At 59.4% G+C, this 15,355-nt stretch overlaps 1 protein-coding gene across 1 annotated transcript in view; it reads left to right on the top strand.

The window, feature by feature from the left end:
• The first annotated feature begins 216 nt into the window (after nucleotides 1-216).
• SKI (SKI proto-oncogene) overlaps nucleotides 217-15,355 on the top strand; it is a 54,421-nt gene continuing 39,282 nt past the window's right edge. Inside the window, exon 1 of the mRNA XM_065935919.1 lies at nucleotides 217-1,273. Within this exon, the coding sequence (XP_065791991.1) occupies nucleotides 305-1,273 (969 nt within the window). The 5' untranslated portion in view covers nucleotides 217-304. The remainder of the gene's footprint in view (nucleotides 1,274-15,355) is intronic.

Raw genomic sequence — 15,355 nt, 5'->3', positions numbered from 1 at the left:
GGGGGCGCGCGGGGGGCGCGCGGGGGGCCCGGGCGGCGGCGGGCGCGGCGCGGGGCGCGTGGATGTGGCGCCGGGCCCGGGCGGCGGCGGCGGGCTCCAGCGGCGGGACCCCTTCGCCCCGCCCGCCTTCCCCTTCGCGCCCCCGGGCGAGGCCGAGGCCGCGGCCGTGATCGGCCGGGAGCCGGCGGCGGGGGGCGGCCGGGGCCGGGGCCGGGGGCGCCGCCGGGGCGCGCGGGGCGGCGGCGGGGGCCGCGGGGGCCCGGGCACGCGGGAGCGGGAGCGGCCTGGGGAGCCGGAGCGCACCATGGAGGCGGCGGCCGGCGGCCGCGGCGGCTTCCAACCGCACCCGGGGCTGCAGAAGACGCTGGAGCAGTTCCACCTCAGCTCCATGAGCTCGCTGGGCGGCCCGGCCGCCTTCTCGGCGCGCTGGGCGCAGGAGGCCTACAAGAAGGAGAGCGCCAAGGAGGCGGGCGCGGCCGCGGTGCCGGCGCCGGTGCCCGCGGCCGCCGAACCCCCGCCGGTGCTGCACCTGCCCGCCATCCAGCCGCCGCCGCCCGTGCTACCCGGGCCCTTCTTCATGCCGTCCGACCGCTCCACGGAGCGCTGCGAGACCGTGCTGGAGGGCGAGACCATCTCGTGTTTCGTGGTGGGCGGCGAGAAGCGGCTGTGTCTGCCGCAGATCCTCAACTCCGTGCTGCGCGACTTCTCTCTGCAGCAGATCAACTCGGTGTGCGACGAGCTTCACATCTACTGCTCGCGCTGCACGGCCGACCAGCTGGAGATCCTCAAAGTCATGGGCATCCTGCCCTTCTCGGCGCCCTCGTGCGGGCTCATCACCAAGACGGACGCCGAGCGCCTGTGCAACGCGCTGCTGTACGGCGGCGCCTACCCGCCGCCCTGCAAGAAGGAGCTGGCGGCCAGCCTGGCGCTGGGCCTGGAGCTGAGCGAGCGCAGTGTGCGTGTGTACCACGAGTGCTTCGGCAAGTGCAAGGGGTTGCTGGTGCCCGAGCTCTACAGCAGCCCGAGCGCCGCCTGCATCCAGTGCCTCGACTGCCGCCTCATGTACCCGCCGCACAAGTTCGTGGTGCACTCGCACAAGGCCCTGGAAAACCGGACCTGCCACTGGGGCTTCGACTCGGCCAACTGGCGGGCCTACATCCTGCTCAGCCAGGACTACACGGGCAAGGAGGAGCAGGCGCGCCTCGGCCGCTGTCTGGACGACGTCAAGGAGAAGTTCGACTATGGCAACAAGTACAAGCGGCGGGTGCCCCGGGTGAGTGTCCCTTGGCAGCTGTGCCTGGGGAGTGGGAGCGGGGCCTGGAGAGGGCGGGGTGCCCTCCTGGCTTGGGGGCTCAGCCTCCCCCATACGTTTCAGGGCTAGGTTTTGTTTTGTGGAAACTTGGTGGTGATGTTGGCGTCCCTGTACGCTGCTCCGTATCGGGAGGAAGGTCCTTTGGTCTGACTCCTAGGATTAGCTCCTTGCCTGGTTGGGAGCCTGGGGGGCAGGCCTGGGGGGTGAAGCCCTCCTGAGGCCCACAGCTGTTGCCCAGCTGGGTCGGGAGGGGCAGGCCTCTTCTGCCCTTAGCCCCAGGAAGTTTGATCCTGGCCAGTTCCAGTCTGGAGCCTCCAGCCCAGGCCTTCCTGGGGACCAGGGGGGTGTTCATGCTGAGTGGGGGGCAGGGAACCGCTCTGGCCTTCCCACTCCCGGGCTGGCACACAGAGGGGCGCCTGCCCGTGTCCCCAGCAGGCGGAACTTGGCTAGGCAGGGCCTGTTTGTGCCTTGAAGTCTTGGGAGACAGACTCCAAAGCGAAGCCAGGTGTCTGGGCTGTGGTGGCCGGGGGCCGAGACTCGGTGACTCCAGCTCTGTGTGTGTGCCTGGCCTGCCAGAGAGTGAGTCTCAGAGTCCCCCGTGTGGGGGCGAGGGCCACTTGGCACCAGGCTCGGGGACTGGTCAGCGGGCGCCTGAGGATCTGAGTGTTAGGGGAGCCATTGGCCTGTGGTTTGTTTTGGATGTGCACGTTTTCTCTTGTCCTTTCCTCTGAGACGCAAAGGGCGAAGTGGGGAGGGCCGCCGGCGTTCCCCAGACAGTGGATCCATGTGATCCAGCCTGCTAGCTCCTGGCCACTCACTGGGGTCCACACCAGCTTTGCCTGGCACCTCCCCCCTCCCCAAGTATTTGTAACTTTTCTTTTGAGTATCCAGGCTTATTAAATTGCACACACAGAATGCTGCATTGGCTCTGCTATTCTTGGGAGGCCTAATTAATTCAGCTATTGCATCAAACTTTTTTTTCCGAATCTGTGAATAGATGTTCCCGCCCGGTTTTCTCTGGGCGCCCCTCCAGCGGAGTGTCAGAGTCTCTGGGAGCGGAGGAGGGGAGGGAAGCCAGGCCTGTCACTGCGCTCGGGAGGCCCTTGTGCGCTCGTGGATGTGCTGGTGTTCCTGCCCTCGGCTCGGCTGGCGCCCAGGTGGCAGCTGTCTGCAGACCAGGGTTGGGATTGGGCCGGAGGGACGGTCTGAGTGGGCATTGTGGGTGGGGGAGGGTGCCGGTGGCAGGTCCCAGCAGGCTGATGGGGCCCCTCGTTTCAGACTGGGAGCTGGTTTCAGACTGGGTGTTGGCCGTGTGTGGCATGAGGGGTATTCCCAGTGAACTGGAGGCCTCTCTGTTTGGGGTGCCTGCCCCCACAACATCCATCATGGCCCGAGGGCACCCCATGTGCAGGATTGTGGTGGGTTCTGGCCACCTGAATAAGCCTGTGGTTGAAAGACTGTGGCAGGTCACTTAGTGCAGGGTGGACAGGAGACGGTCTTGTCTGCCAGGGCGTGTCTGTGTTTGTGTCCGAATCTGGGTCACGTGTGTTTGTGGTTGTCTTCTTGGGGTCGACTGTGGCAGCTGCAGGCCCGGGCCTTGGCTCCCTTGCAGAAGGCCTTGCTGTTCTGGACATGAGTGTCCGTAGGCTCCGGGAAGGCCTGGCCTCAGCTTGTGGGCCCAGGCACTGCCAGGCAAGTGGGCAAGACGGCCCCCTGAGCCCCAGTCTCAGAGAGGGGTTCAGAGCGAGCTTTGGTGTCTAGTGATTCCCCAGATGGTCAGTGCCGCTCTTTCCTCTTGTGCCCCCCCAGCGCTGCTCAGAGCTCTCATTGGTTCAGAAGGCTCCCCTGGGATGCTGATGGTGATGTGATCATCCTGAGAGTTTGGGGTCTCCAGACTGTGTGTCAGTACCATGTGTCATCACAGTGGGGTCTGGGCCGGTGGTCCCATGTGCCTCCGTCCAGGCCTCGCCTGTGCCACTGTCCGCGCTGGCTCCTGTGCCCTCCTGTCGCCCCCAGCTCAGTTGTCCTGTTCTCTGGCCTCTGCCCATGGGTTTGGCTCTGTGATCGTGCACTTGGGAGTCCTGGGGTGTGTGGTCCTTTTCCGGTCTCCCCAACACAGCCTGTCTGTGCACCAGGGACACCACCCCAAGAGTGGGAAGGGAATTTCAACCTCAGGGTGGGGAATTCTTGGGGAGTTTTGGAAAAAGCTGCAGGGGAAGACCCCCTCCCCAGGCTGCGAGTCTCTGTTTGCTCCACCCACTCCTGACAGATTATTCATGGGATACGTTTCGATTTCTCCACTTCTTTCTGTAGTTCATTTTAATATTTTTGATCTCCTGAGACCCAGAACAGAAAGCAATAGAGACGTGCTGAAACTGCTCTTTGTGGGGGCCTCAGGTTCTGGTGAGATGAAGTGAGCTGATGTTCCTCCTGGGTACTGAGGGCTACAGGGGCCACCTGGCTCTCTTGCCACCAGCACTGGGGGGCCGCAAGGAGGCCTCCTGGGGTCCAGTTGCCTTCACCTGCCCTTCTGTGCCTACAGCCTGAGCACAGCGGGGTGGTGGTCCCTGTGGTCGCCCCAGCATCGGGACAGGGCTCCAGCCTGAGCCTGGAAACCCTTGAAGGTGGTGTGTCTGTGCGTGCTGGCCTGGGGGGGGGCTGCTCCTCAGTGATGCCCCTCACACCACAGGGGCCCCCAGGATGTGCCTCTGGTCATCCAGCCGCTGTCAGGGCTGCCGGGCCCTGGTGACCTGCGCTGGGCGGGTCTGACCGTGGAAGTCCTCGGGGCTGCTCCTGTGTCTTTGCTCTGTCCCTCCCTGGCTGCCTGACTGAGCAAGCATGCACCTCAGTTTCTGCGTGTTAAAACAGGGACAGTATGCGTAGCAGTTGTTGGCGGTGTGTTGGGGGCATGTTTGGGTGATGAACGTTGTAGGTGGGCAAGGATGTGTGTTTTTGCTGCTGGATCGTGTAGTAGTGAGGTGGGAATCTCAGCCTTCCCACGCCCCCTTCCCTTGTCTTCTGCTTGGTTGACTCCATCCCTCATCTGATGGCCCTTGGACTAAGCTGGACTTGTCATTCATGGAAGGGGCATTGGGATATGTCCCTCGTTTTGAGGGATGGCTGCTCATGGGTCAGGTGGGCGGTGGGGGTGCGCTGCCCGCCCTGGGCTGGAACTGGCCCAGACCCTGTGTGGTTGAGAAACAGGCCGTTGGGAACTGCTCACTTTCCGAAGGTTCTGCTTCCCAGGGTGGAGACCGGGGATGCTGTTTGTTCATGGGCCCTCATCCTTCAACGCTGAGTCCCTGCAGGAGTGTTTCCACAGAACTGCCTGCCTGGCAGGGGCTCGTGGACTGAGGGTCCCCATGCTGTGTGAGCGTCTAGAGTGGAGTCTGTGTGAACTCCCAGCAGTGGAGCGGTTTCCCCTGTCACCTGGGAACGGCCAGGCCATCGGTGTGGAGGAGCGTGGACTCTCATAGTCCCTGCTGGGCAACAGCTGAGGCTTTGGTGAGGGAGATAGGCCATAGGGATTCTGCTAAGGGGGCACGTGCTGTATGGTCAAGCTCAAGTGGCCATGGGAGAGATGGTGTCAAGAACGTCCATTGGGCTGGAAGGGACTTTGGCCAGCCTGCCTTTCCTAGGACCACTTCTTTATCGTGGGGCTGGGCTCGCAGATGCCCTCAGTCTGGGCACAGGTGTAGAGGCTTGGCTGTTCCTTTGTCCACTGGCTTTGCTCGAGGTTTTTGTGGGCCCCATTGTGATTTCCTGGCTCCTGACGCTTTGCTGAGAAGGTGGGGTGCTGTTGGTGCTCTGCAGCCAGGCTCCTGGATGGGCCCAGCCCCGCGTGCAGGAGAATGGAATCCGCAAGTTGGGCTGGTTATAAGTGAAGGCCCCAGAGCGAAGGCCCAGGACTCATCAAACGGGAAACAGCAGCCTCTGGTCAGCTGAGTGTGAATGAGGGAGGATGTGGGGGGCCGGCCGAGTGCCCTCATCTGTGTGTGGTGAGCAGGGCCACGTTGAGGTAGGTGGTCCTCCCGGTCAAGGCTGTCAGCCCATCAGCCCGTCTTCAGCCATCCTGCTAGTTTCCAGCACTTCTCTTTGTAACTGGGCAGGGCTGTCGGCTTGCCGGGGGCAGCAAGTTCCCTGAGTGGCCCTTGCCTCTGTCCCTGCTGCCTGTCTGGGGACCCTTGACCAATGCAGGGCTTTGAGAGTAGAGCCGTTGGCTCCCAACCTTGCTCACAGCCCGTCCAAGTACTGTCTGTCTGAGATGCCAAGCGAGGCCCACGAGGAAGTCTGGGGAGGTGACCGCCGGGCGCCGGGAGGGCCTGGGGGAGGTGGTGCTTCCGGGCCCTGCACCCCGGCTGTCTGGCGGGAGGTGTTGGTGGCCGGCGGCCGGACTCTCTGTGGCCCAGAGACTGTTACACAAGCAGCAATAATGTGTCTCTTTCTAAGGATTGCGAAAGCTGGGGAGGATTTCTCCACTGGAAGAATTATGCAAGTTTCAACTGAAATGTTTTTAAAAAGTTTCTTTGTTTTGAGTCAAAATACAGAGGCTGAATTATTTCCTTAAAATCTGTGAGAGCTTCGGGAGAGGGAGAACCCTCCACTCTTCCCAGGGCCCTGCTTGCTTGCTTCCTTCCTTCCTTCCCTCCGACTGCCCGTCACAGGGGATGGGGCGTGTTCGGGGGAGGTTGGGCCCTGAGGTCACGAGTGGGAGCTCCTGGCCACACGTGTCCATGGGTTAGCAGGGGCCTGTCAGAGCCCCAAGAAGGGATGGGAAGTCATTTCTGGGAGTGTGAAGCTGTCGCAGCGGGTTCTGAGGCGGGTTCCTGTTGGTGTTGGGTTAGAGCTGTGACTGGTGTCTGTGTGTTCATGTGAGTGGAGTGGGGCGGGTGGGGACTCAGGCTGTGTGTCCACAGTGTGGCCAGCGTGGCTCGGGCCCTGCAGGGTCCCAGTATGGGCGGAGGAGCCCGCACTGTGACCCACCTCTGTGAGTGCAGGGCTGGCTTCTCTGGTGGCCCGGGAGCAGCCGGGGTGCTGTCGGGTTTGTGGCGTTTGAGTCTCCTCTGATTTTACGTTTTTCACTTAGAAAGACTCAAAGAACGCTGCGACTTCTTGATTTTGCAGCTACAGATAATAATTCAGGAAGTCTCGGCGTGGCTCTGTGGCCGCACAGCCCGCAGCGGTCGGGCCTGCCCCGCGGTCTGGGCTCTCCGGGGAGACCTTTTCGCGGCCGACCTGGGGGTTGTGTGTTTGTGGTTGTGTTGTTGGCTTCGTGTGGGCCCCCAGTTCCGGGCCCGGAATAAATACTTGTCAAATGACTCACGGAGACATGAAATCACTAATGTCAAGGTTTATTGGCAGCTCGGCGCTCGCTGGCTAGAAACGGAAAGAGCGAGCGCTTTCCCTGGAGTGCACGGAGCCATCCTGTGGGGCCTCAGGGCTGCTGGGGGTTCAGAGAGGGCTTCACCTGGACAGGCCCCGACGTGGCTTCCGCTTGGATGTTGGTTGGCTACTCTGAAAGGAATGTCTCTTGTTGAAAACAGGCTTCTCGGGGGCTACCATGCTGCTTGTCACAGAAAACGCGGTGACGGGTGGTGAGGGGGCTTTGTGGCTCTGGGGGAAGGAAGCTGGAGCCACTGGGCCTCAGGGTTGACAGGACCACGGGTGGTTGGTGCGGAGGGGGTCTGAGGGCCCCGGGCACCCGTGAGACCTCACTCAACCCCTGAGCCCCTGTGAGGGGTGTTGCCGAGTGGAGGTGACCATCACGTGATGGGGAGGGTCTGGACCCCTGGGACAGGGCTGGCAGTGAGGAATGGGGCTGGGCTTCAGGACTGCAGGTGGGGGTCACCTGCGTGTTGGGTGACCCACCACCCAGTGGGTGACCCTGTGTGCCTGTGCTCACCTCCCTCTGCCCCAGGAGCTGTTGGCCACGTCTTCACAGGAGCCAGGCGGTGTGATTGGTGTCTGAGGACCTGGCTGGAACCTGGGCCTTCTCTGCACCCCACTCTCACCTCGTGCATCTCCTGGGCTGCATAGTGTCCCAGGAGGGCTGAGGGTCCAGGTTCGTGTGCAGTACACAACCCCCAATACCAGAGCCCCCCCATGCGTGGCGCTCGCCAGTGACAGCCACGTGGGCCCTGAGCCCCGGGGAGCCTGGCGGCCCTGCTGGCCTGGAGGGTGATGGGGGCTGTGACTGGGCCTGCGTGTGGCCAGCTTTCTCTGTGCACGTCTGTCACCTTGGCTCTGTCGTGACCCCACGGCACTGGTTTGTGGTTCAGGTCTGGTGGGTGGGTGTGGCATCCACGCGCCGTGCTGCGGTCCTCTGGTCACGTGAGCTGCCTTCAGAGCCTGACCTGCTTGCTGACTGGGGTCACTGTGGTCCCCATGGTGCTGGTGGTTCTCTTATGGCTGTCATGGTTCCTCCCTCCCGCCCCCGTGGATACCTCCTGTTTGCCTGACGGTCTCCTCTTGCTGCCCTTCAACTGTTGGAACAAGAGGGGCCCTTGGTCCTGGGCACCCCCTCACCCTGAGCGGGGCTGGGGCTTCTCTTGCAGGGACCCATGGGTCCGGCCATGGACAGAGAGCTGCAGAATCTTCACAGAGAGCCTTGGGGCCTGACTGTCCTCCCCTGTGCCTCCCAGCCCAGCCGCTGTGGTTGTCTGGGTCTGACTGTTGCCCCCACTGGGGCAAGTGTCTCAGGTGTTCTCTGAGTCCCTGGAGGAGGTGGGGCTGGGGCCACGGTGCCGCCCTGGGAGAAGGGCAGGTGCGTGTGTCCACGGGTGGTTCTGGAAACTCCTGCCTAGCCCCCCCCTCCAGGTCAAGGCAGGGGGGAGTCTCTGCTGGCCTTGCCTCTCCCTCCACTTGGTGTGGGGACCCTGAGTCTGGCGTGGTCCCTGGGGTGCAGCCTCTGCACGTCCAGGGAGGGCAGGCTGGACGTGCAGAGGCTGCTGGCTCCCCCCACCTGCCGCCTCCCACTTCCTGGTGTTAGAACCATGTTGCCCAAACCATTAAAAAAATTATACTCCCATGCTGAATGATATGCAAATGTAGTCAATTAAGCGAGGGGATTTTAATTAGCAGTTTAAGTTCATGTGTGAAGTGCCTAGCCTTAATTACTTGACAGTTTTGTTGTAAATTTGCTAAGTTTTTTTTTGCAGAACTATCAAAACTGTGATTTTTTTTTAACATCCTTGTATGTAATAAGTGTCGCCCAGCTTGCCTGACCCTAGTGGGTCTTGTCTGCATTTACAAAGCTCCTTAAACTGTGAAAACAAGGTAGGCCCTGGGCTGACTCCATGCGGCTCCAATAGTTAAACTGTATTCTGTGTGGCTGAGGGGTCCTGGGCTCCTGGGTGGTGGACCTGGGACCCTCCTCCCAGCTGGGGTCTGGCTGCCTGCAGTGGAGCTGGCGCTGGGCAGTGTACCGTGGGACCGCAGAGGACTGAGGCTGCAGCCCCTGCCCAGCACCGTGAGCGGCGCACGTGCACTGTGTGGCCCAGTCCCAAAGTCCCGCCCTGAGAGCCCTGGTCCCTTGCTGCCGAGGACCTGGAATTCCCAAATTCCCAATCTTGCTCCTTCCCCACCTCCAGGAAGGAGGACCCACTCCTGCTGCCGCGTACCCCCTACCCCCACTCCATTCTTCTGATGATGCAGCCCACCCAGCCTGGTGTCCAGTTTCTACTGAGGGAGAGGAGATGTGTGCTTGTTTGTTGGATTCGGATTTGTGTTGGACTCTTCTCCCCTTTGGGGAGGATCTGCTCTAATTTTCCTATTGCTGTTGTTGAGGTAGTCTCAAGTCATCCAGGGGTCTTCTGTGGGTTTTAGTGCCCCTCCCAGGTTTTATTATCTGAGCTCTGGGTGTTTCACATATGCAGTTAGGATTTTAAGTGTTTTCTTGAACTACGTTGTGATTTCTCTCAGCAGTCAATGTGACAGGGACCCCGGCCAGGACCCTGCAGAGCAGGCGGTTGTGAGTTGGGGAGGGATGGGGCGCAGGCCTTCTGAGGGGCTCGAGGGAGAGCTGTGGAGCTCCGAGCCACCTGGGCCTCTGCCTTTGCTTGCTTAAGCTTTGAGGGGTGAGCAGAGTGGGCCCAAAGGGTGATCCCAGTCCAGGTTCCTGCCCAATGGTGAGCACCCCCAAAGGGCCAGCATGTGTGTGGACTTAACAGTGGGTGGTGGTGTGACGGCAGATTCAGGTGCCTGCGAGTGGGGAAGTGGTTCATGCAGACACGTTCCTGGTTCCACACCTGCTTTCATCTCACTCATTTCCTCTAATGCCTTCTCGCTAAAGCAGACCCCAAGCATCATTTCACACGTGAGTGTTTCAGTATCCGTCTAACAGATACGGTTTTGTGGGAAATCATTACCTTGGGGCTGTTAGCGTGTCTGGCAAAGTTGACAACAGTGTCTGAATGCCTGCGGGTCCCCAGCCTGTGTTCAGATCCCACGTCTCAGACATGGCTCTGCAGGCCTCCCTCATCCACGCCCCTGTGTACACGTGTGTCATGTGCACGGCTGTGCCTGTGGGCAGCCACGGAGCACTTTGGTGAGCAGTCTGTAGTGTTGAGGGTCCTGGAATGTCTTTCACATCCAGGGACTGGGCTGTGTTGTTGTTACTATGCGAGAGTCTTCAGAGAGTGTCTTAATGTGGACTCCTCCCAGGAGCCTCAGGGCAGCAGTGCGGAAGGTCAAGTACACTTTCCACCAGCTTCCAGCGCCCCCCGCCCCCGACTCCACCATCCTGAACGTCCCTGTGTCTGGACCTGTGTCCAGCGTGTGTGTGGCCCTCACTTCCACCTCGTACCTGGGGCTGGTCTCTGCTCTTGTGTGATGGGTGTCGGACCTCCCGTGCGGGTGCCTATGGATGGAACTGTGGTGCATCCTTGCTGCAGGCGTGTGCATGTGTGTCTGGGTCAGAGGTCACGCTCAATTGTTTTCTGCAGGGAGAGTGGGACCTGTGTCCCGAGGAGCCTCAGGTCAGTGGTCACCGCGGGCACATCTCCTCCGATGACCAAGACTTGAGCTGAGGCTCTCATAGTAGATTTGGTGGCTCAGAGAGAGCTCCTGACCTTGTTGGTCACATTTTCGTTTGTTCCATTTGGTTGCTCACACACAGGGTGCCTGTACTTCTCTGGGTATTCCCTTGGGAGACTCTGACCCAGAGAGGCAGGTCATCTTCATGGATTCTTGATTTTGTTGCCAAGATTCTCCCTCTTAACAGCATCAGGTGCCTGCCTACCTTCCTCCAGCCTCACAGCCTTACTCACTGTCATTCAAAATAGCCTTGTTAAAGGGGAATATCTCATTGATCCATTTTTTCCTAAAGGAGTTGGCCATTTTATTATTTTTAGTATTTTTTTTTCCTCTAATTTTCCTTATGTATGTTGTTCTTTATTGTGGTAAAATGACACTTACCATAAAGTCCACCCTCCTCCTTTTTTTAAGTGCATAACTCAGTGGCGTCGGGCACATTATCGTTGTTGGGCGGCCATGTCCACCATCATCTCCAGGACTTTCTCCTCTTCCCAAACTGAAGCTCCGCCCCCGCCCTCCTGCTTTGTGTCTCTGTGACTCTAACTCCTCCAGGGACCTCAGAGAAGTGGAATCACATGGGATGTCTCCTCTTAGGTCTGGTTTGTTTCACTCTGCGTCATGTCCTAAGGTCTGTCCACATTGGAGCAGGTGTCAGTGTCAGGACCGCCTCCCTGTTTAAGGCTGGATCCTGTTCTGTTGTGTGGATGGACCACATTCTGTTTGTCCGTCGTCTGACGACGGGCACCTGGGTTGCTTCTGTGTTTCGGTTGCTGTGCACGGGGCAAGTCCCTGCTCTCAGTTCTGCTGGGCACATCCTCACAGGTGGAATTGCCGGGTCGCACGGTAGTTCTGTGTCTGCTCCTTGAGGAACCTCTGTGCTGGCTTCCTCGGCAGTGGTGCCCCTGCGTCCCAGATTCCCCATGTCCTCGCCAGCACTGGTTTCTGGTTTTGACAGTATTTGTCCTGACGGGTGTGAGGCTGTCTTGCTGTGCTGTTGATTTGTGTCCCCTGATGATCAGTGATGTTGAGCATCTTGTCATGGGCTTGTTGGTTGTGTGAGTACGCTGACCTCTGAGGGGTGGCCAGTGAGCTTGACGTGAGACTATTCTCTCTGGAGTTTATGTCCTGCCCCTGTTTCTTGAGAAAGTTCTTCAGAGAGGAAGCGGCAGTCTTCTCATGCTTTTCCCCACACTGAGACCAGAAGTCATGCTTTCCCCCTTGGAGAGACCCGAGTCTCTGCCTTTTAATCTTGTCACCACACGAGGGTTGCATGTTGGGCCCAGAGCAGGGAGACACCCACCTGTGTCCTGGATAGCTTGAGGGCAGGCAGTTCTGGGCAGGAGAGCCTGCCGGCTGGATGTGGACTTTCCCTCTGGCTCCGGGACAGCCAGGAGCCCACGCCCAGGACTGCCGGCCACTTGGCTTTCTCCCTCCGCCTTGGACATAGTTTCCTGAATGACGGGTGCGTGCGCCCCTCTCATGGGCTTTGGGTCCAGCCCAGCATCCAACCATGATTTCCATTAGTCTGTCTCCGTTGGTTTCAGGAGGCCACAGTGACAGGTGGCCCGGGAGACACAGGTTGTCCAGGCAGACCAGACTGCTCCGGGCCCTAACTGGTGGCCCTGGCCAGGGTGGGCTGTGCCTGCACTGCCAGAGCAGTTGAGCGGCCTCTGAACCAACCCAGATGTTTGGTTTCCAGACACCCCCATCTTGGCCTCTTGCAGGAGCAGGAGTGGGCCTGGACCCGAAGGCCAGGGTCCGGGAGAAGTGACCCTCTGCTTCTGTATCCACTTTGTCTTAGCTGTTGAATATTGATGAGCGTTTGGGATGTGAGGGCGCCCTGCCGCGTAGCTCTTGAAAGGAGGGTCCTCGATTTTTGTTTTGCAAATACTGCCAGGTCTGCCTGCTGGGTGGGGGTGACGCCACTGGTTGGATTCAAAAGGAAGGCCTGGTAGTGGGAACCTGGGAAGGGCCTGTAGGGACCTCAGTGAGGGTGGCTCTTTGTGCTCTGATTGAAGAAAGAAAGAGGAGTTGGAAACCACTTGGGGTGGGAGGGCCCCCCTCTGCCCCACCTGCTGCCCACAGTGAGCAGAAAGCACTGTCTTTGGATCTAATTTTAACCTCTTTCTTACCCCCATTTTCTCTGTGCAGATGTTAGCAAGCGTAATTTTTTGGTATCTGGTGAAGTCCAAGTTTCTAGAAGTCTAGAGAGGCAACATTGCTTAATGGGTAGGGGCAGGGATTCTTAAACTTGATTCCTGGGAATTCCCTGGCGGTCTAGTGGATAGGATGTAGCCTTTTCACTGCCAAGGGCATGGGTTTGATCCCTGGTCAGGTGAACTAAGATGCTTGAAGACACGTAGTGTGACAAAAACAAAAAGAAAAAAGAGAAAACATTGGCTTTTTTTTTTTGTAAAAAAACCAGATATAGCCCACTTGATTCCTGGGGCCAGATCCTGACTCGACCGACTTCTCACTTGTGTTAGAGGCTTCGTCAGCTCCCTGGGCCCTGGTGTCCCCGTCTGTAAAGTGGGTGGGGGAGTGGGGTGCTTCCTCTCATTGGTCATTACGAAGGCCCAGCACTGTACCCAGCCCTGTCTCTCCCTTCCTAAGCCGGGGCATTTGACAGGAGGCAGCAGGCCGGACAGGCCATCCCAGGAGCCCGGCCGGGCCCACATGTGGGCATCTGCAGGCTGGCACAGTGGCCTCCTTGCAGCCAAGCGGGTCAGCGGATGGGCGCCAGCAGGTGCTCTGAGCGGAGCTGGGCAGCCAGGCTCCCTGTGCCAGCTGTAGCTCCGGGTAGCCTGGGCCTGTGTGGTGCGTGGTCAGTGTGCCCACGCTGGCTGCCCTGATGGACTCGTAGAGTCTCGGCCGACTTCCATGCTGGGCCCCAGATGAGGCGGGTGCTGGTGCGTTTGGCCCCTGTGTTGGGGTCCTGTTGGAATGCTGGGAGCTGCCCGTCCTGGGTCCCCTGGGCTCTGTATGCAGCCAGGCGTGTGAGTGCGGACCCAGGTGTCCACTGCAGCATGGTGCTTGCTGACAGGCCGAGAGAGTCCCTTCTCTGTTAGGTGCAGCCTCCAGGTGGCCCCCTGGACGGAGGGAGGACCTGCATCCTGTTAGAGCAGGGCAGGTGGTTCGGGTTTTCAGATGGGAAGATGGGAAGACTGGGGGTAACTCTTCACATGGGGACTTGGGTAAACAGCCAACAGTGGTTAGCGCTTCATCCGCAGCCTTGGTCTCAGTGGAGCAGCACTGATCCCAGAGCCGTTCTTACCCAGAAAGATGAGGTTTTCTGGAAAGCAGAAACAAGGCAGTGTGTTGAGAACCCTCTTAGGAGGCTCACTCATTCCCATCCTGCTCTTGGGGCAGAGCCTCAGGAGGGAGGAGCCCAGGGGCAGCGCCCAGGGTCCAGGGTCTTGGCTGGGGGTTGGCGAGGGGAGGGTCCCATCCACCTGCTCCTTGTCGCTACAGGTCCTCACATGCTGGATTATGCATCACCCTTGCAGAGAGTTGAACAGAATTGGAGATCTGTTTTTCAAACTAGGGTTTGTTACTGTTCAGGAAAACTTGGAATTTTGAGAGGTTTTTCATGGTATTGTTCCATTTCTGATGCTTTTGGGTCCGATTTAGAAAAACCACTCAGCGTGGCTTGCATGTTGCAAGATGTCATTGCCCTGCCCAAGCTGGGCGTCCCCAGAGCGCCCATGTCCCTTCTTGGCACATGTTCTTGTGTCCTTATGCCAGGGGGTGGCTTCCACGCCCCTGCGGACAGCTTCCATGCCCCTGCAGACAGAGGAGCAGACAGTCACCCTTTGGTGAATCTGCCGCCTCTCCTTGGTTCAGGGCTTTTTTTTAATCTGTTGTGTACTTGGCTGCACCGAGTCTTTGTTGTGGCACTCAAGATCTTTTAGCTGTGGTGTGTGGGATCTATCCCTAACTAGGGATCGAACCCGGGTCCCCTGCACTGGGAGCACAGAATCTTACCCACTGGATCACCAGGGAAGTCCCTGGGGCTTTTTTATTATAAGAAATTTTCAAACCTGCAGTGAAGCTTTGAGGCAGGTTCCCGAGGGTTCACTGCCATCGTCCTGCTGCATTGGAGGGAGAGTGTCTGACGCTGTGGTCCTTGGTATGTGACCGTGGGGGCCCGGCTGCAGCACCGTCATGCTTCTCGCCCCCTTAGCCCTCTTGTCCAGTTTGCTTCTGCCCAGGCCCCACTAGGATGGGCCTTGCGATCCGGCGTCTCTGTCTGAGCCTGTCTGCTGGGATCCCCCCACCTGTGGTCCTGAGGGCGAGGGGCTGTCCTGTGGGCACGTGCCTGGTGTGTCTTCTGGCTGGTGTCGGTGGCAGGCTGGGAGCGAGCCCACCTCCCCTCGGAGATGGCAGCTTCGCTCACACTCGTGGGTGAGTCTGTTTCTTCCCTCTGTGGTTAATAAATAATCTGTGGGCAGACTTTAGACCCTGGCCATGTCTGGTCCCCGTGAACTTTCTCCTGGTGGGTTGGCTGTCCCTCCAGGATGCTGCCTGACCGGCCTGCTGCTCCTCTCCTGCCTCCCTTCCCCCCACCCCTCCTCTCCCCTCCCCCTCCCTCCTCCCCTCCCTCCTCCTCGGGCTGGTTGGTGTCACCAGATTAGCCCCAGACAGTGCTGCGGTCATTCCTGCCATTATTTGATGCCTCAGTCATCCTCTTTGGGCCACCTGCTAGGGACTCAGTGTCTCCCAATGGCTTTTCTCTGACCCCCGACACCTGCCCGACGCCCCCACACCTCCCTGCAGCATGTGGCCCATCCCCTCCTGACAGTAAGGCAGCTGGTCACTGGGGGTTAGACACAGATGCAGCCCCTTAATGTGGTCACACCTGCCCCCTAGCAGGAGCCCCTGGGGGGTGGATGGGTTCCAGTCTCAGGGTTGTGTCACGGTGGGGCAGCAGTCAGTGGCTGCTGACAGTAGAGGGTCTCACTGCCTGTGAAAAATTGGGCCATTTTCTGAGTCTTGTGGGTCATGGATGAG

This window comes from Muntiacus reevesi, chromosome 5 (genome assembly GCF_963930625.1).
Source record: "Muntiacus reevesi chromosome 5, mMunRee1.1, whole genome shotgun sequence".
NCBI classification, from domain to species: domain Eukaryota; kingdom Metazoa; phylum Chordata; class Mammalia; order Artiodactyla; family Cervidae; genus Muntiacus; species Muntiacus reevesi.
The sequence above is the reverse complement of the archived record's forward strand: the minus strand, read 5'-3'. Positions and strand labels throughout refer to the sequence as shown.